The sequence below is a fragment of the Tachypleus tridentatus genome, chromosome 1 (genome assembly GCF_004210375.1).
Source record: "Tachypleus tridentatus isolate NWPU-2018 chromosome 1, ASM421037v1, whole genome shotgun sequence".
Taxonomy (NCBI): domain Eukaryota; kingdom Metazoa; phylum Arthropoda; class Merostomata; order Xiphosura; family Limulidae; genus Tachypleus; species Tachypleus tridentatus.
The window spans coordinates 132,077,815-132,099,572 of record NC_134825.1 but is presented as its reverse complement, the minus strand read 5'-3'; the positions used below and the strand labels follow the sequence as shown (position 1 = coordinate 132,099,572).

Genomic DNA, 21,758 nt, shown 5'->3' with positions numbered 1-21,758 from the left:
CACAAACCTCAAACTACCCCATACCCCATGTTCAACATTTTTAAACTGCACTTTGTATGTTAGTCACCATGTGACAATCATCCACCAATAAACAAAAGTGCAACACCCCCTTCTAACACATGTGACTCCCTGCATTTGATTCTACCAAACCATTACTTTAAATTTTGGTAGAAAATAGAAGCACTAATTTTCAACAAGGAAGAAGAGTGGGAAGTGTAAGAAGAGGTAAATATCTACCAGAAATACATTTTCAGAAAAGGAAAGTACTAACTAAAGATACAGTACATTACCTATTCTCATATAAATAACTAGAATCCCACATGGAATAGCTGGAGGGGAAGGAAGGAAGCATTCTTCGAAACCATCTGAATAACACCCTAAGAGAGGATATTCTTGCATCAGAGGATCATGTATGGGAAACTGCACCACTTCAGTACCAGATATACTCCCTATCTATGTTGAAAGAGGTGATGCACATGTAGGCAAAAATAAGAGGACACATTCAAAAGAACAATGGGTGGATAGAACTCCAAACCATACAAAATCTAAGTCACAATCTCATAAGTGACAGTAGTGTGGTCAAGAGTAAAAAAGATGTGGAGAGTGACAAAGACATGAAGGACGAGTAAATGGCAATTCAACTGCACCTAAAACTCAAATATTGAGAAATATGACATTCATGCAGGGGCAGGAAGAAGATCACACCATGGGTAAGGCAAACTGGATTATATCAATATCTATAATAGTTTCTGATTTACAGCCCTGTAAAATTTAGTTAATTTTTTTTATTTTTGGCAATTTCATTTTCAGAGTAATGATGGTAGAAAGCTGATATTTGCTACACTGACTGAATTAATCTCACAAAATTCAAAAATGGTTTCAAACCAAGTTTATCTCTCTCAGGATTTTCATAGTGAGGTTGTAAAATCACCTGAAAACCCAAAATTGCAAAAAACTGGTTTATAGCCATAGCTCTAAGACTTAATATGATACAAGGCTGAATTTTGATTTCAAATTTCCTATAACATATCAGTTGATAAATCAGCAATTGTTGTAATTAAAAATCTATTAGATCTCCTGTAAAAAAATCTAGTTGCATCCAACTTTTTATGATTTAGCTAAAAATAGCCCTACTTCAGGCTACAGTTTGACCATGTCACCAGTTATTCAGACTTTTCAGATTTTTACCATATATTCTTACATCTCTGAATATGATCTACAAAAAAAATCAGGAAAAACTGTGACCAATGCGTAGTCTAGTTAGAACAACTACCTCCTTCTGAACTGTACGGAAGCTAGATGGCCAAAGCCCAATAAAGGATTTTATTTGAAAAAGCTTGTTGTCGCGTTGCTCACTTCAAGTGGACTGCCAGCTGGCATGGAGCCGAGCCTTGAATACAGGACCATAGTCCATGTACAGAATAGGCACAGTGGTGATAGTGCCAGAGCAGATTAGATTTAGCTGCCATGTCTGCAAGCACATTCCCTCAAATACCAACGTGGCCTGGTATCCAGAAAAACTGGATAGAAGTAGATGTTAAAGAGAAATGGGGCAGCAGAGAACTAAGGTAGTCAGTATAAATAATGCAGTCCGAGTACTGCTCAGCTTCAATATGATCTAGGGCAAGAGATATGGTGTACAGTTCAGCAGTGAGCATAGAAGCTGTAGAAGGGATTCTGCACGCAACCACTGAACTGCAACAAACCATGGCAGAGCCCACAGAGTCACCTGATTTTGAACCATCCGTATAAATTGGAATAGAAAGGTTGTTAGAAAGATGTTCAGTAAATAAAAGGTACTTCCAATAGGGAGTATCTGCCTTTTTCATATGACTTAAAGAAAGGTCACATTTGGGGTCTGTAATAAGTCATGGGGGGATGGGCTGTCAAGTGGATTCTCCAATGTTTTCCAAGGACAAACCCAATTCATCCAATTGCGCATGGATGCAAAGGCCATAAGGAGTAATGGCAGATCGTCTGTTTTCAAGTAAGGCCCACTGAGAAAAGGAAACACATCCCCAAGTGGGATGCTTTGGTGAGAAGCGAAGTTTCGAAGAATACAGTAAAGACAGTTCCAAACGGCGAAGGTGCAGAGAAGGTTCGTGAGATTCCACGTATAAGCTCTGAACTGGGGAGGTGTGAAAAGCCCCAGTGCAGAGTTGAAGTCCTTGATGATGAATGGGTTCTAGCATCTTTAAAGCCAAGGGTCTGGCAGAGCCATAGACCACTGATCCATAGTCAAGTTTTGAACGAATAAGAGCACAATATATCTTTAACATAGAACATTGATCCGCTCCCTGGCAGTAGAGAGGATACAGAAGATGTTCAGTGCTGTTGCGCATTTGACCCGTAGCTGCTTTAAGCGTGGTATAAAGGTCAGCTTACTGTCAACGATAAGCCCCAAGAACTTGGTCTCAGGGACCACTAGCAGGGAAACTTCACCAATATGGAGTTCAGGATCAGGGTGGATACCCCATTGGCAGCAAAAGTGCATGCAAACGGTTTTAGAGAGAGAAAAAATTAAAGCCATTTGCTAGTCAACTTCAGTACATGATTGAGGGCAGTTTGTAGTTGCCACTCAACATATCTCATGTTCAACGACTGACACAAGATGTGAAAGTCGTCAACATAGAGCCCGTTTCCAACAGTGAGAGGGAGTTGTTCAGTGGTGGCATTTATCTTTATACTGAAAAGTGTGACACTCAAAACACAGCCCTGAGGGACCCCAAGTTCCTATACAAAAGAACAGGAAAATGTCGAACCCACACGATCTTGGAATCTCTTGTCCATTAAAATTTTTTTAATAAACATGGGTAAATGGCCACGTAACACATATATATGGAGGTCTCGCAAAATGCCATACCTCCATGTTGTGTCATAAGCCTTCTCAATGTCAAAGAATATTGAAACAAGATGTTGGCATTAGAGAAAGGCTTCTCTGATTGATGTTTCAAGTCAAATTAGGTGGTCTGCGGTAAAATGCTGTAGTCGGAACCCACACTGGGTGGGCAAGAGGAGGTTGTTTGATTAGAGGAACCAAACAAGAGGAGCATTAACCATTCTCTCTAAGGTTTTACAGAAATAGCTCGTCAAAGCAACTGGACGGTAGTTTGAAGGAATCTTGGGATCTTTCCCTGGCTTAGAGAAAGGTAAAATAATAGCCTGACACCAGGCATCAGGAAAAACATTCTCCTGCCAGATCCGGTTAGAGACAATTAGAAGGACATCAAGAGAAGCAGGAGATAGGCGGTGCAGCATGTCATAGTGTACATCAGGTCCAACAGATGCACTGCCAGACCTACGAAGGGCTATTTTCAGTTCCACCAGTGTAAAGGGACAATTATAGTCAAAGAAACAGTCAGTTTGAAAGGAAAGAGGTGAACGCTCTGCCTGAGTCTTGATGGCCAAGAAGGTGGTAGAAAAAGCAGAAGTGCTAGATACCCGGCAAAAGGTTTCACCTAGAGTATCAGCGATGCTCCAAACATCAGCCACCTCCTGACCATCAGAGAGCAAGATCGAGAGGGGGACAGAATTGTACTGCCACTGACCTTCCGAATCCTGTCCCATATGACCTTGGAACTGGTGGTAGATGATATGCTAGTTGTGAACTTAATCCAAGATTCCTTCTGGCTTTGACGTCTTACACACCTAGCATGTGCACGAGTCCGTTGGAAAGCGACGCGGTTCGAAAGTGTGGGATATCTACTAAAAGTATCCCAGGCCCGTTTTTGAGCCTTCAGTGCTATGTGGCAAGCAGGATTCCACCACGAACGAGAATATTGTGGATAACATGTCGAGGTTTTAGGAATACACTGAACAGCTGCTGCTATAATACAGCCAGTTACCCTTGCCACAGTCATCTATTGATGACTGATTCACGATGGCAGGATCAAGTTCTGCGAGAGCAGTGAAAGTGGACCAGTCTGCTTGATCCAGCTTCCACCGGGGCACGTGGGTAGGGTGGCATCAACCATGGCCAGTCTCTCTCAAAAGTATAGGAAAATGATCACTGCCTATTGGATTATTGTGGTAGAGAGAACAAACAGTGATCGTATCACCCAAGGAAACACGGATGGCTACGGCCTCCAAGGGAGTGGTGAGTAACAAAGACATGGTGGGCACATGCTGATCAACCAATAGTGCCACCCCTCCATGTACTCGACCATCACACAGCCCATCATTTCTGTACAGAGAAAACTGCCGAATGGTGACTGTATCAGCAGGTTTTAAAAATGTTTCTTGTAAGGAAAGACATACAGGGTGGTAGGAAGCAATTAGTGTTTTGATATCATCCAGATTAGAACATAAACTATAAAAGTTCCATTGTATCAAGGTGGCCATTTTTAATGATGGGTAGGCAAAGTGGCTAGAGAACCCTTCTGTTTATGGCCATGTCTTTTTTCCTTACTGTCCTTATTCAGAGGAGGTCTATCAACCTCCATGAATCCTGCTCTGGGTCAGTTGGGCAGGTCTTTGTTGTTAAAAGGGGATTCCAGTGACTGAGGACACGAACGAATGATTGTTTTGCAAAGTGGGGTTGGAGAAAAAGATGTATCAGAAGAAATGCCTGTATTTGAAACTGAAGGATGTGGATCTTGAGATTTGTTGGACTGCATGGGAGGAACAGAGATGGGTGCAGATGTCAATTCATCACCCTTTTTAACCACGGAGGTCAAAAGGCTATTCATTTGTTTTGAGAACAATTCTCTTGAAGGTACAGAGAGATCTGTCTGCACTCTCACTGTAATTGTGGAACGAAGTGCAGCAGCATATGTGGTGGACAGCAATTTCCAAGCCTCAGGATAACTAATGTTATGAGTCGTTTTCAAACGCTGCACCTCTTTTTTCCTCCAACCATTTTGGGCAAGAACGAAAGTAGGAAGGGTGGGAACCATTGCAGTTAACACAATGTGGGTCTGTGTGACACTCATAGGCATCATGGTCCTTGCCACCACAACGAGCACATATCAGGGAACAACGGCAGGACATCTTTTAGTGGCCGAACCTCTGACATTGGAAACATCGGAGAGGGTTTGGAATGTATGGCCGTACCCTGCAAATTAGATAACCTGCCTTGATGGTGGCAGGTGCACGTGGTGATATAAATGTCAAAACAAGGATATTTGTCGGCAGTGTAACTCTGTCTTTGCGAAACTCTGCGCGCCTCACTGCAGAAACTCCTTGAGTGGAGAGACAAGCGAGAATCTCTGACTCGAGGACGTTCTTCAAATCCCTCTCAACAATAACTCCTTGTGATGAATTCAAGGTAGCATGAGGGGTAACCTCAATAGGTATATCCCCAATTGCCTTTGAATTCAAGAGGAGTTCACTGTGTTGGGATGTGCCTGTTTCAACCAATATGTCTCCAGATCGAAGCTTCTTTACTGAGTTTGGAGAGCCAGAAAGTCTCTCTAGTCCCTTCTGAATAAAAAAGGGGGCCATTTGCCCTAAAAGTTTTTCTGAAAGAGAATGTAATATAAGAAAATGGAGTACAGGTGTTACAGATGTTGAAGATTGCTGCTCAGAGTCTTCAAGATGAGGTCATTTACCTATTGACTGCTTTTTCACTATTTTATTTAAATTTTTTGTTGGAGGACCCATAGAAAAAAGGAAATTTTCGGTATCCACTGACCCCACCCACCATGAAGCGCTACGAGGGGTCGCACTACAACGTCATGCAAGGACATTGCAGCAATGCCAGGGTTTCATGAGCACTATACCCAAACACCAGCATCAGGCACAATGTCCACAACACCCGTTGAGAACTTCCAACACTGGTACTTGGTTGACTCTAGCCCAAGTGGACCAGCCGATTGACCCAAATGCCGCCCGTCTACAGGAAATCAAAGCCAATGTGGTGTGTTAGGGTGGGATCCCTCAACCACCAGGATCCTATCATCCCCTTCACGGGTCGCCACACACGGCAAACACGTGGGTGGATGTTTAGATCCCAGAGGAGGTAAACTGAAAGAACAGAACCTTCCGTGGGAGGTCCCCTCACCACATACAGGAATCCACACCGAGGGGAAGTTGCCTGAAAATGAATTTGCCAAAAATAAAAAAAAATTAACTAAATTTTACAGGGCTGTAAATCAGAAACTATTATAGATATTCATCTAATCTTTGGTAATTTTTCATTATATGGGTAGATGAGCACGTGAATTTTTTCAAGGCATTCTGTGGGATTCACCTGCAGCCCCCTGCATGATTTGACATGGAATGACCCCATATCAATTAAAAACATAAATAGAACATAGTAATCTATTTGGATCAGACTGAGGATATAGGTGGGAAATGAAAGGAGTAACCCTCATGAACTGCCAAAATATTTGGCAGTCCAGAAAAAAATGGGTGGTATGATAAAGTGTACATGATACATCAAATGCAAATGAACTTGACCTATGAGGTCCACACAACAAGAGTAAAATAAAATAAGTCTTAAAGGATAAATAAAAAATTAAACATGAGGACAGAGGCTCAAATAGATATAAATTAATACAGTGAAAAAATCATATTATCATCCCAATATGGAAAGTCTGCATGCTGAGAAAGACATCAAATCTGGAAGTGGCTCAACAATAGGGAGAGGGTAGGAAAAATTAAATGTGTGGAATAAAACATACTAATAACCTGTAATCAAGAACAAAGACCCCTAACAAATAGGCAAGTGAGAAAATGTGTAAGCAGAACAACATATTGAGTAAGTAAAATCTCCTGATCCAAAAAACAGTGAAGAATATTCCACTTACACTGATAAAAATCCATGTAGGAAAAGCAAATGGACCAATCTAAAAATGAAGAAACCCAATGGGACAATCCAGATCTCACCAAGGACTGGACAAAAACAAAACCAGGGACAAAGATAAAGTATATGAAGGGTTAGATGAATTGCTGGTGAACAAGATTGATAAGAAAGGGATAGAAAAAAAGAATAAGATAATTCTGGTGCAGAATAGAGCTGTCACAGAAACCACAGTTGTGCTGGTAAGTAAGGAGCAATCCAAAAGACCTGATACTGTGTAGGGTAAATGATCAACTTCTATCTGCAAAGAAGACAAATGAAAGGATACAGATACATGTAAAGATATTTGTTGGTCCAATTCTTACTGAACACACTGATAGCCAATGTTAAGTGGATGAGGAACTGGAAATCAAAACAGAGGTTGTTTGGTATTTAGAGGTATGGCAAATACACTCAGGTGATGAATTCTCCACTAAATGCATAACCACTGGAAAATGAGAAGATTGAAAGACTATTATGTTGGATAAAATTTGTTGGACACAATTTGTAACAAGACTAAATGCACTCGAAACATGGCACACAAAGAGATGAAGGTATAGACCCATAAAAGGAGATCCAAGGTTTGACTGTCAAATAATATGATGAGAGGAGGAAGCCTGGATTGAAGAACTGGTGAGGGTGAGATGGAGCAGAAGATGAAACAGTAACAGGAGCTTATTTAGGCTTGAAATGAGAAAAATTATATCCAAAGATGAAAGGGTCATCTACTGTCTCACCAATTACATAGAGAATTCCAGAGTCTCAAGAATATTTCTGAAAACACACACTCCAATGAAATGGAGTCATACACAAGTTCCAGAGGGAAGTAGGTGGTAAATGAACTTTGGACAATACAACATTCCTCCCCAAAAGATCCCGATGTTAAATACACTGTGTGTGTAAGTAAAGAGCCAAGGAAGACCCACTTGTAAGTGCAGATACCAGACAGAAGCTACCTCTCAAAAGACCCTCAAGGTCATGATAGAGCACCCTGAAAAAAAGTGGACAGTAGCCAAGTATTATAGGAGAGTTGATAGAGTAAGACAATGGCAGGAAAACTATTTTTACATTACACCAATCAGTATAGCATAAAATTATAGCTAATTTTAGTTCTTAATTTTATAAAGCAATATTTTAAAAAATCCTGAATTTCCCTAGTGTGAGAAATGTGACATTTTCTCTAGGCAACCCCTCTTCACCATTTTATTTACCATCCCTCCAACAAGCAACTAACTAAATGTAAATTACTCACTGTAAAATTGTCATTTATCAGACAAACCATTATTTTTATAGCTTTCAATTCTGTTTGGTCACAGAGCTACAAAATAGAAAATCTGACTATTCTTGCCACACCCACCTATCACATCCTCTCTTTCAAGATTTGTTCATCATTCTCTCTTATGTTTAATTCTATGTTATATATATAACTAACAAAAAGCCAAGGTTTTCATCTATCAAATTATTTAATATATTACAGCTTTCTGAACAAGAACTGTCAATTTCACAGTTATTACAAGTTTAATTCCCTTGGGAAAGATAATGACTAGCTTGGATGATTTTGTAAAGGCTCTTGTTACATAGTTAGAAAGCCAAAAAAAATTGTGATAGTTATGGGACATAGCCTATTTTTTGCATGTTATTACATGCAAAGATGTTATTGTAACTCTGTTACAACATACTTACTGGTAAATTGAGTTTGATTGTGTCTACAGGTTCACGAAATGGCCAGGCAAACTGGTGTTTCCATACGGCCTTCATTACAACCTTTGAAAGAAATTGCAGTTGATTGGTATTTCGGTGAGCTTTATCTGGAGGAGGTATGAAAGGAGGTTGCACAATACCATTCACAGGCTTCTGAGACTCTTCTGTTTCTTTAACTGCCAGTGTGTCACTTACGTCATTCTTATAAGAAAGAGCAGGAAAGGCAACCTAAATTGATCAAAATTTAAGAAAGAAATACATAAAATATTGCTTTTCTACAATGGTTAGTTCAATTCTTGTTTGGTTAAGTTTTCTGCAAAATACATAAAATAAAAATTGTGGCAGCAATTCCACAATTTCCCCTATGTTGTTTACATAAATTTTAATACTATCTCATTATGTTGCCCAACTTAAAAAAGTAAAGGAGTCATCGAGATTTTTGTTTGAATGGCAATACACATGTATAACTCATATACCTAATATACAGATAAAACAAAAAAAAAAGGTTGGTAACTGGAAATGTTTGCCAGCTACTTTAAAGCTACTTGTAAAAGTGCTAGCCATGCTGGAACAAGATAAAAATCTAACTTGATTTACAAGTGCCATTAGCATACATACAACAACTAGTCAGATGGTTTAAATTTTTAACACTGTTGTTGTTGTTTTTAAATTTCTCAACATACCATCAAATTTTTAGATTTATGTTCGTAATTATAACTCTTATTTTCACATGCAAAAAGTAGAAATACATATATATATAATTCAAAAAACCAAAACATGTCTTGAATAGATATGCTATTTTTAAATTTATGAAATCCCACAGCAAAATGCACAGCAGCATACCGGACAAAAACTTAATTACAATAGTCATCACTGGCTAAACACTGGACCTCACCAGATTTTACAGCTAATCATCATTAACTGACAGTCCTGTCACACTTGATAGATTACACAGTGTAGCTGAATATATATCATACAAAGAAATAATCCAAAAATATGACAAGTACAAACAACATACATGACAACTTTCACTGGGATAAAAATACTCTTATGTTAAAGATTCAGTTATGTAAGTCTTCCCAAGGCAAGAAAAATAAAAGCTGTTAAAAAAAAAGTGACAGAACCTGCAATATTTAATGAAGCTAGTAATAACCACAAAGCAAACTGTTCTAAAAAATTAAAGGATAAGTATTTGATGATCAGTCATTTGGTCTAAATTGCAAATTACTGATTATTCAGCATATACTATATGTGTATGCAGTGGTTTAAGTCATCATTTACAAGTGCAACACAGCACTCAAAACTGTTCACAAACCATTACTGTATCTCAGAGGAAACATTTGAATATTTCAGTCATGTGAATACAAAAATAAAAAATTAAGATTAGCCAATCATACATATTTAAATCAGTTCCAAGCATCTCAAGTGTTGTTAACAAAATGTATCACCACCTCTTAACTAATAGTATAATTGCTCAAACACCTAGATAAGACCTTCATTCATAACATAAGTGGATAAATGTCATCTGAAATTCTGTATCTACATATACATATAATACAGACTCAGTGATTGAATCAAGTGATCAAACCATAATATGATGCAACATCACTGTACAGGTATTTAGGAATAGACTACATAAGGCTGAGTAGTATAATAAATATATAATAAAGTGCATGTCCATTTATGGTGGTGACAAGAACACATCCACTGGACTAACAACTGAAGCAATTTATTTTTTTCAGAAAATGCAGCCAGAAATTAGGATGTTTCTCATTTGAAAATAATCTAGAACTAGATCTACTCCATTTTCATACAGAAACACATCAGCAAGAATAACCAATAGCAACATAACTAACTTCAACCTATGGAATTGTATGATTAATGCCATATATGATTTAATGTTTAACGAGCATGAAAACGTATTAGGGTGTAGCCAATGCCAATTGTACCAGCACATGTGGGATATGCTCAGGAAACTTATCAGATCTCATTAACCCTATTACAATTTGGGAGCATCTTTGAAATACCAAGTGCTTACCTGCATATCAAATTTAAAAACTGAACTAAAATTAATAATTCTGTTTCAACAACTGTTTACTCAGCAATATTTTAGAATTAATACTTTCCATTGTTAACAATTAGCGTAATTAATAAACAAAAAATGTAAAACACTTTCAAACATACATTTGTGTAGAGTTCTGAAAAATCTTGCTTCTCATACTATAAATGACAAACTTGGAAATTTTTTCCACCCATCACAAAGAACAGGTTTTATTTGCTAAGAAGTAATCATCCTTTGAAAAGACAGTCTTGTTTCTTTCCTGATTTTCTTCCTCTTTAGGAAGATTTATTACAACATAACGTGAGGTGCTAAAAGGCGAGAATAACTTATCAAGTATCAGCTTAGAAAAGAGCTACAGGGAAAAGTTTAATACCACTGGATGTAATACACTATAAAATATTTTCATCAGTGTCAGGTGAATAATAAGGAGTATGTAATAGTTTGCATTTTTATTAGAAAGTGGTATGTAGATCTTGCATAAAAAAAGAGTGCAGTTTTAGATGAAACACAGATCAAATATTTTTTTTTCTGTTTCTTTGTGTTTTATTGTTCTTGAATACATTTTCATGTTAAATATTACTTGTATAGTTTCATAAAAATATTTAAATTATACTTGTTAGAATGTTATGATAACTTTTTTCTTTAAAGGTGAATTTTCAACAAATTTAATAATAGCCTTAGAAACTGTACTTCGGTTAAGTATAATTCCTGTGTGGTTACCATATTTTTAAACACTTTAGTTGTTGAGTAAAAAATGAAACAAAATATGTGGGTCCTCGAACTCAAGTTCCTCTCAGTCGTTCGACTGTTTCCATGACGTTTTACAACTATGGCGTAATAGTTGCCAAACACGCTTCGTTGTGCGTCGACTATTGTGTTCCTTTCAGTGCTGATGTTTCATGTAAATCTATCGGTGCTTTCTTCGGATTACGTACTTTGTGAGACTATTTTTTGTCTTGATATTGCTACTTTATGTTTGTTTTATGATAACATGGTTTACTGCGTTGATTATGGTTGTAAAAATGGTTCAGCATCAGGCAAAAGCTACTTTTCGTTTCCGTACAAGGAGAAGGAACTGGTAAGGTGGAGACAGTGGGTGCAAGTGGTCAATAGGAAGAACTGGACTCCTTCACACCATACAAAGCTTTGTCAAGATCACTTTGAATGCTCATATTTTGTGTCAGATCCCACTGTTGTGGATTCCATGGGTTTCAAGCCAGGCAGGTTGAGACTGAAAAAACCATTGGCAGTAAACAGGATCATCCCCACGATCTTTCCTCGTGTAGAGCTAAGGACTGATCTCAGCCTGCAGCGTACAGGTTCCACCCCTCTGAAGTCATCCCTTGCCATCACGAAAAGAACAAACTTAAAGGTATGTGTGCAGTATAAAGTGATAAACAATAACTAGTATACTATAATAATTTAAAAAGTACAAGTTTTTGAAGAATGTAACTAGACATGCACATTTCACATTCATGAGCATGTTTTGCATTTGTGGCACCTGAAAGTTAGTGAAACCTTGATTTCCAAGTCTAGACAGTGGACAAATCTATCCCAAATAGAGTATATTCCAAGTTTAAAAGCTGGTAGATCATTCTATAGATGTTTTTGTATCATTTTTAAATATGAAAAAGTTTGAAGAATTCCACTTTTCAAATTTAACATTACAAGATAAATTAACTATTCAGACTGCTACATCTAGTTTGATTTTATAGACAGAATTATAACGTATAATTGAAATTCATTTTGTTACGAGTCATAAATACCCGGTACAATGACTGTGGAAGGGCCAAGTACCAGTTACCATAGTTGGCAAAGTACAAAAAAAAACCCAGTCTGTAATACCAATAATTTATAAACACCAGACATGTTTTGAGATGCTTAAAACTGCAAGTGAAATAATACAAACCATACTTGTTGTCATGACTTAGACTTACCATTCTTCCACTGGAGGTATGACTTGCTCGCAACTGGGCTGGGCGCAATCAGTATCACTCACAGTTCCACAACTCTCGCTCATGGAACTGTCCTCATCACTAGAACTTGTCAGATCTGTGTCAAAAGTAACTGTTCTACGTTCATTCAAAGTAGGTTCGAATTGATATGGCACTACTCGACATTGTACAGAACACAAAGTCAAAACAGACTCCGCCTCTGTAACTCTCTTTGCACTGGCCATGTTTATTTACATTCAACTCGCTGGCGTTGGTGGTTTGTTTGGCAACTATTACATCACAGTACTTTTCCTAGTGGCAAACGTAAAAACTAAAACGTTCGGATTGCCTCTCGGAAAGGGCTCTTTCTGCACCGAGTTTTGTGTTTCATTTATTAGCACATATTTTTATAAAAAATGTGAACCTGCAAAATTAATCAGTATGAGTAGTTCTTTTGACTGCAAAGTTTTTTTTTTTCTGTAAAATTCACCTTTAACAAGACATAAGGTAAGCATTATTAGATTTAGCTCGTAGTTCACTTGTTTGCAATTAAACACAAAACTATATGATCTACAATTTGTACTGTGCCCACCAGATTATCAAAACTTGTATTTTAGCATAAGCCTTCACTCTTACCACTGAGCCATTGGAGGACTTTAACAAGTACAGTACAAATCTTTATCTATCGAATAATAATCTGTGATGATGAAAAAACCCACTTCTAGAGAAAATTATATATTTAAAAATGGTTGGTAAGGGTAGAAAAAGCCCTAGTAGAGGAGCAAACAATGTTTTGACCTTCTTTGGTCATCGTCAGGTTCACAAAGAAAGGATTACTGACATGTAGCTGATCACATGCTTGAAGGCAGTTGTGTAATTGAGTGTAGGAATGTAGAGGGCATACTTAGATATTGGATATATTTATTAATATAGGTATAAAGGTGTTCCTTTGTATTGGTTTATTTTGAGCTTGAGTTGTTGTGCAAGTGAGGCTTCTTTAATTTTTCGTTTGTTTATGTTTGTTCCTTTATTTAGTATTTGAGTGTTTTCTATGGTTATGTTGTGTTTATTTGACTTGCAGTGTTCGAAAACATGTGAAGGTGACTTTTTATGTTCTTTGAATCTGGTTTCCATTTTTCTACTCGTTTCTCCAATATAGAAGTCGTGGCAGTTATCACATTGTATTTTATAAATAATGTTGGTGTAGTGTTTGTCAGTGTAGTTTTTACATAGTATAGACCATACTTTTGTGCCTGATTCTTGAATAAATTTGGTATTAACTGTAATGTCATATTTTGTTGCTAGTTTTTGCCAAATGTTCATTATTTTTCTGCTGATGTTGGAAATATATGGTATGCAGCCGTATATGGTTTCGTGATTTTTTAAATTGTGAGGTATATTTACTTTTGTTAGTTGATTTTGCTTTCTGTCTAGGTGTGTGCATATGTTTTCTACAGTTTGTGGAGGGAACTTGTTGATGTTGGTGAAGTATTGTTTGATTTTGTCCAATTAGTCGTTAATTTTATCTGGTGAGCATAGTTTTTTGGCTGTGTTTATTTGGTTTCTTAGTATGTTGAGTTTTTGTTTTGTTTCATGTGCTGAGTCCCAAGGAATGTATAGTCCAGTAAGGGTGATTATTTGGTGGATTCCTGTTTTAAATTGTTTATCAGTTCTTGTAATTTTGAGGTTAAGAAATGATATTTGATTGCTTTCTTCCTGTTCACATGTGGATTTAATGTTTGGATGTATAGTTTTAAAAAAATTAAGTGCGTTTTGTAGATGTGAACTCTGTGATTGTGTCGTCTACATATAGTGGTGGATGTAATGCTGTGTTACCTGTGTCATAAAAATATTGGCTAGAAATGGTGATACTAAATTGCCAATGCTTAAACAATTTGTTTGTATATAGTTGTGGTTGTTGAAACTGGCCATTAAGGCTGTATGATTAAGTTGATTTAGGTTAGATTTGAAATTAAAAGAGTCTCTGATGCATGAGCTGGCTGATGTACCTCGTCTTTTTAATTATCGGTCAGATTTGTTAATTATGAGGTTAGTCAATGGTTTGTTGTGTTGGTGTCTTATCTGTTGTTTGCATCTTAGTTTGTCTATTTTTTTGTTGTGGCAGTCCTTTTTGTCCCTGTCATTCCTAGTGTTGATTTGGTTGATGTTTCGTTGTACAAGTCCATAAATCTCTAGCTTAATGCAGCATGCCAGTTGATGGTCTAGGTTCATTTTTTGTTTCTGTAAGTCATGTAGTTCTTTGTATTTCTAGTTCAACATGCTTTAAGTAGTTTTTCTCTGCTTGGGCTTTTTCCACCCATATCAGCCATTTTTAAATATTATTCATTGAATATTTTTAGGTTTATCACATTCAACCAATATACATAATAAAATATGGTAAAAAATTATATTTATTAGATAACAAATGATTTCAAATACAACTGTTGCTACCAAAAATACCATTACTTAGACTGACCTCACACCATTTTCAAATGCTAGGTCTTAGGTCAATGATATATGTATGCAAGTTTATGAAGTGTCTTTTATGATCTATAATAATCAGTAAAACAAAGTTTAAAGAAAATATGTTAATGAAAATCAATAATGTAGTGAATCTGACTGGATACACAAAAATAAAACTTCTTGATTAAGAAAGAAAAATCAAGATTTTAAAACAAAAGTTTATTTGTTTTTTCTGCACATCTTACAACATACAAAATATATTATTAAGCATAATTTCTAACTCTCTAACAATGGGTAGGTCAAAAATGTATACATCATGACTTTTAAAAATATTTACATTCAAAATATAAATCAACTCTATTATCAATATAAATGAATAAACTTAACACCAAACAACAGCACATAAATCAAGCTTTAATATAAGTTTTAAGTTTTTTAATTCTATAAAAAAAAAAGAAATTCCTCAATCTCAAATAACGAGTCATTCTTTCATGGATTGTTTAAGCAGAATATTCATGATGAAACTTCGTAGAATGGATGGCAACTGCCCGTGTCCTCTACACTTGTGTCTCCACAAAAGGCAGTTACTGTCCCTTTTACAAGTTTCAACATAAATAATGATATTCTCATCCCCTTCTTTAATTTATTTAGTATCTCTCTCTCTGATATACAGAATTTGAGGTAAATTACTCATTATGATATAGGTGTTACAATGCCAAAGTCTAATTTTTATAGCCTTCAATTTTATTTGTTTACAGTCATATAGCTGAAAATAAATAAAAACATAAATGAAAGGAAGTGTTAAGACTTACACCAATCATATGCAAAAGGATGTGTAGAAGAATTACCATGAGAGGAAGACAATATCCATCTGAAGAAGATACAGCCAGAGTGAACACACAATATCCAATAAAGGTATTAATAATAGTTCCAATTATGACCTGAACAATCTCTTCCAAATAATGACAAAGGCAAACACCTAAAAACATGATGGTTATGAATTTAAAGAGAAGAAACATTGTGAAGATAGCAACCTTTCATAGGTAAGTCTGAAAAAAGCCAGACCAATAAGAGAATAAACTCAACCAGTTAACAAAACAGGGTATATATTATAGAAAACAGAAGGAATCTGTGAAACAAAAAGTCAGATATGTGAAAACCAAAAGGAGGCAAGGTATATCACATAACATCGTAGAGAGGGAAACAGACAAAAAAGCCACATAAGTTCAAAATGGGAGTACCTGTGGAAGATGGAATATATGGAATAGAACGTACAAACCAAAAAGCCTTCATAGGCAACATAGTTCTGCAGGAGGAAGGACTGGTTGGGATATGGGATGATATAAAAGGAACAGTAAAAGCAGGCATAAATGTCTGATCTATAACATCTGCTAGCAAGAAAGAAAATGAAACAGGTTTTGAGGGAGAAATAGCAGATGAAATATCAAGAAGTAGGTTCAAAGGGAGAACAGAAAAAACAAAGAATTATGCTAAGATCCTAATCAGGCAAATTAAAGTAACATGAAAGATGTATGACTTGAAATGAACAGAAAAAAGAGAAAATAAAGGTCATATAGAAGATTGTGTGGTAAGAAGTAAGACAGAAAAGACCCCAATGTGGACCAACCACTGAGTGTGAATCAAGAGTGGCATTTGATTACTTCACCACCAACTGACACAAGTAACTTCTTAGAGAAGTGACATCAGCAAAAAAGAAGCTTCCAAAAAGGCAAAGAGGAGCCAGTCCTCCGTGTAATAATGGAAATGAAGCCCAAAAATGCAGATGTGCCAAACAAATGCCTCCATCCCTCTTCTGAATAAACAAAAAGTAAAAACAATGTTAAAGATAAGAGCTCAAAACTGATACACCTGGTTCTGGTAAATAAACAGAGAAAATAATGTGAAGAAATGCATCCAAGAAGTCAACCATGATCATCCATCACCTGGGGTAAAAATACCAAAGGAGAGGAAGAAATCCTTCTTCCTTGAACCAAGAAACCTAAAGTGCTTGGGACAAGAAACTCAGTGATGGGACACCAGCCCCCAGAGTTATACATTCAACAAAACAATAAGAATAAACCCTGGAGAAGAACAAAAGACCCTCTTGATAGCCCTCATATCCAAAATACCTGATATGGTAGCATCAAAATGCAAAGGATTGAGAGGAGTATAAAAAGAAGAGATGAGAAGCAAAAAAACACAAAAAAACTGGTTCATAGAGAAGGGTCTCAAGGCCTAAAAACAGAAGAAAAAAAAAAACTCCTAAGGGGTCTGAGCCAACTGTGTACAAAAAGAGGGAGTCACTAACAGGGCATGCAAGAGCCAACCCAAAGAGGGAGTGGCAAAAAGTGGTAGAGAGACAAGAAATTGTAGAAAGAGGTGGCATATTCATGGGTCAAGGAATGGGAAAGGACTTCCAAACCTGCAAGTAACAAGAAATCAAAGAAAGGGAGGACTAGTGTCAGGAAGCCTTGGTCCAAGTCTCCAAAGTATTAGGAACATTCACAAAGTCTTCAAGGCAAAGAAAAGGAGATAGATATAAATCAAAGAAGTGAGAATGGAGAAGGCAAACAGCAGAGAGAATACTATCCCATTCCAGAAGGTCTCAACAACACAAGAACCAAGTAAGCAAAGACAAAGCAGAAAACAAAACTCTGGCCAAGGTACTGAAAAAAAAACAACCACAGTGTATGACCTCAGATAGAAGAAAGGACAGGTAATAAAAGAAATGGATAATTAAAATGAATAGATGGAAAAATTGAGTACAAGTATACTGGAGACATGGTTCAATCCCCCAACAGGATAGAAGGGAGTTCAAGAATGGAAAAGGGTGAAAACCCATAAGCCACAGCACAGGAATTCCATTCCAAGATGAGGCATTTGAAAGTGAGAATGAAGCTAATCCAGGAATGTGTCAACATTCCTTGCATGCCTGAAAGAGAAGGGAAAACTAAATGATCTTCAACGTACACCATGTAGTAAAGTATGGGAAGAATATAGACACAGGAGAAAACGAAAGTAAAGAACAAATCCAAATAACCAAATCCACAAATATTTGGTGGAGGAACATTGTCATCAACAGGTAAAAATGCAAAAGGCATCAACAAACTCACAACACAAACAACTATTATGGTAATGTCTTCCACATTAAAAAGTCTAAAGTAGCCACAGACAAAGTACTTCAAAGAAACATGTCCATTAAAAGCAATGCTGAAGATTAAATGAAATTAATTTTAAGTGCAAGTACTTGTGAAGATCTATTGTGGATGAGAGAGCTAACTTGAAACTAGTGGAATACACAAGCTCTCAAAAGGCAGATACGCAAGAAATGGTTACTGTGCAAAGGGAGATAAGCTTAATTGTGAAACTTACAATTATATTTTCTTAACGTAATATGGCAAATTACAAATACTTCACACAGTTCTCTTCAGTACATCCTTGTGAGAGATAACATAATAAGCATTTTTTGTAAACTTACCATGTTATTCTGTTCACCTTCACCTTGTGAGCCACCCATCCTAAAACAACACTCATTTTAGTTCAATCCATTTATGCACATTTACAATAATTATATATGCATTCACATGAGGTAAAGTTTTGGCCATTTTATAATTTAAAAAATTAATATATTAATACTTTGCTTAAAAATATTTAATGTTGTTCATAAAACATGTGTAAGGCCTTCCTCTTAACTGCATAAACTTTTAAATAGCTTCACACTAAAATGATGAAATTACTTATATTTTTTAAAACATCTAATAAACAATTTTTAACTGCTATACATATTCACAAACTCATCAATATTTTTTCTGTATCAAATCTTAACTACATGCATTAACAATGAGTAACTGAAAAATGGACAGGAGTGTGTGTGTGTGTATATAATGTATGTATATAATTACTGCTATTTATAAGTAAATTATTAAACTTATTTTTCTCAAAATATATAAAAACAAATCAAGAAGTAAAGCACACAATTATCTAGTCTTGCTCCAACCTTTGCACTCAGTTGTTGCTGGACATAGGCTGCCAAGCCTTTTGAAATATCACACGTGGAGGATATGGAACAAAATTTTTTAGGTTTTATATGCAAAGTTGAATAACCAAAAAAATCATAAATAACTACACTAATACCACAGAAGTCCACTATAATTTATTAAGCTTAGCAACTAAGCTGTATTTATGTCTAAAAACTTCAAGCAGACTAAAGACATAATGTACCTCCTTTCAGTCTTGGATCGAAAGAATGAGATAAAATTTTAAGAGTAAAATGGCTGAGAAAACCACCAGGAGACATTCTAAGCTGTCGATTGGTTATTCACATCATGCATTGAAGTAAGTGTATAAAAGGGAGTATTTCCAAAAATGGAAAGAGCTGAATGAGGCCCATGCATTTGATTGAGTACATAAGACATATCTCATTAAAATAAAAAGGTACACGGTTCTTATTTGATATTCTAGCTTCTCAATGTTGGTAATTTGAGTTTCTAATTTGTACAACACTATAGACTTAGTACATTGACATCACAAACATCTAATTTTAAACAGTGCTGCATTCAACACACCACTACTCACTAGAATCTATATTCAGATATTTAATTTTTTTAGATTAAGAAATTAACTTGTACATAATATTAAAGTTTGAATTATAATCTATGATTTTATTCCAAACTTATTGACAAATTCATAAAATCAGTTCAATAAAATTTTGAATACAAGTTAATAAACATGATGACATGGCCTTTGACCTGTGACCCATCACAAAAGATTAAGGTATTTAATGCTTACATTGGCTATGGAGGTCAAATAATGAAAAACAAGATTATGAATGTGATGTTTACGAGAAAAAAAAATATTCATCATTTCTCTTTCTTTTCATTAATAAACTTAAAATATCACACAAAACTTAAATAAACATCTTTTCAAAGCATAAACTTCACCTTACAAAATCAGTTTTTGACTGCCTTTATGAATTCTTTTAGTCCTAAAGAAACATGCAAGTTTTCCTGTTCAAATAATGCTTCATTTTTTAAAATTAGTAATATTTGATGTGCAGTGATGAAAAAAAGCAGTGCTTATTAACTTAAAATTATGTTCTTAGAGATCTTAATAAAATATGTACATATATTATCCTATAAAAATAGAGGAATGATGAACGCCTTTTACCTATATAAAATATTGTGAAACATCAATACTATAATCTCAAATCATGCTTTATGAATTCAGTTTTTACATCCAGAAGCAAATTAAACTATTTTTGCAAATACAAGTTAAATACTGAGTGTGATTTTTATGCTTATAGCTTTATAGTATCCTAACACAATCATTAATGTGAACTTTAATTAGCACTACTAGTATTACCGAGTAAAATATTATCAATGATATGATACATATTACTACTACAAGTACCAGAACTGTGTGGTACAAGGCCTAAACACTGGAAATTGCAATTCAAAAGACAAAATAAAAACTATTCAGCAAGCTGGGTAACTGAGTAAGATAACACACAAATGCAGCCAAATGGAACGAAATGAGCGGAACGTGTACTCTATGAATAAACTTAAACAAGTCGTGCTCCAATTAAAAAAGAACGAGAGAGGAAACTTATGCTAAATGTCGTTACCTCGTCGGTTCTAAATCTATCTCCAACTGAGATTAAGTCTTACCGGTACGGTAGTCCTTGTACTACTAGGCCTAGGGGCTTACTAATACTATTAACAATAGTACTAGTAGTTAAGTTCTAACCTATTAATTTTGGGTTATGCTATTCTCTGTTATAGTTTCTTTTCAATTTCTAATTACTGCTACTTAGAAACTGTAAAATAACTGAAATAAATGCATATTATGAATGAAATTCGTTACAAAGTTTATCTTCTATATAATGCTGTCAGTAATAACTCTGGAGTGCACGATCACACTCTTAAGCCTAATAATAATATGGCGGGCAAATATTACACAATAGCAAAAGATCACTTAACTACATACAAAATACTTAACAGTATAGATACTAACATCGCCCTGAACCAATAAAAATTATAGGGCACTATAATTAATATACAATACTTTCAATAATTTATGCTAAGAACTGAATTCTACAATAGATCATTTATATATACACATATGTTTATATACATATACACTCATAATACCTCATTGTAGTCATCACTGAGTTTCTTACAAGTCATCAGCATTTACGAAGCATATACAATAATCCTACGAAAACGCGATTACCTCTTAGGCTGTAATTTCTAAATCACTTTGTTTCTTAAACCTCTAAGTATTGACCCTCATATCGCGAAATATTAAAGTAATTTGTAACTTCAAAACTAATAAGTTTCTTACTGACTAATAGTAATAACGCCGGGCATCGATGGTCATCGCCTTCAAACCCCGAAACACTTGAATTGTTCAAGTTATTCTATTCGTTGCGATTTTCCTTACCACAAATGTATTCAAACTGTGTGAGAAAATACCCAGTGCAATTATTGTTCTTTTCATATAAAGTCTATAGTAAAGTAAGTTTAACGTACATCACGAAAATGATAATAAAAGTTTACGAAAATATATCCCAGGTATCATTCCGCTTTTTCAAGGTAGTCACTTATTCGAAACAAACTCACCGATGCTTAAAAATAAGTTTATATTTATTTTATACTTAAAAGTTAAAACAACTTAAAATTAAACTCAAAAGTTTTTAACATTTCCAAACACAACTAACATAATCTTATTAAATTAAAAAATTTCTGACAGTTTTTGAATATTGGTATTTATTTCATAACGAAAAGTAATCCTATGAAACAAAAACAGTAATTACACG

The 21,758-nt window shown here is 35.5% G+C and overlaps 1 protein-coding gene across 9 annotated transcripts in view; it reads right to left on the bottom strand.

Moving 5' to 3' along the window:
• LOC143224255 (bromodomain-containing protein 3-like) overlaps positions 1 to 21,735 on the bottom strand; it is an 81,810-nt gene extending 60,075 nt beyond the window's left edge. For 2 of the 9 annotated variants that reach the window (XM_076452670.1, XM_076452675.1), the window contains exons 1-3: positions 21,284 to 21,523; positions 18,420 to 18,459; positions 8,465 to 8,710 (exon numbers count right to left, since the gene is read on the bottom strand). In XM_076452670.1, coding sequence (XP_076308785.1) covers positions 8,465 to 8,710; positions 18,420 to 18,459; positions 21,284 to 21,309 — 312 coding nt within the window. In that variant the 5' untranslated portion in view covers positions 21,310 to 21,523. Of the gene's footprint in view, positions 1 to 8,464; positions 8,711 to 10,666; positions 10,853 to 12,481; positions 12,619 to 18,419; positions 18,460 to 20,564; positions 20,871 to 21,090 lie in introns of those variants that run through there. The other 7 variants (XM_076452709.1, XM_076452682.1, XM_076452697.1 and 4 more) reach the window with 7 other exon arrangements.
• Between the last annotated feature and the right edge of the window lie 23 nt (positions 21,736 to 21,758).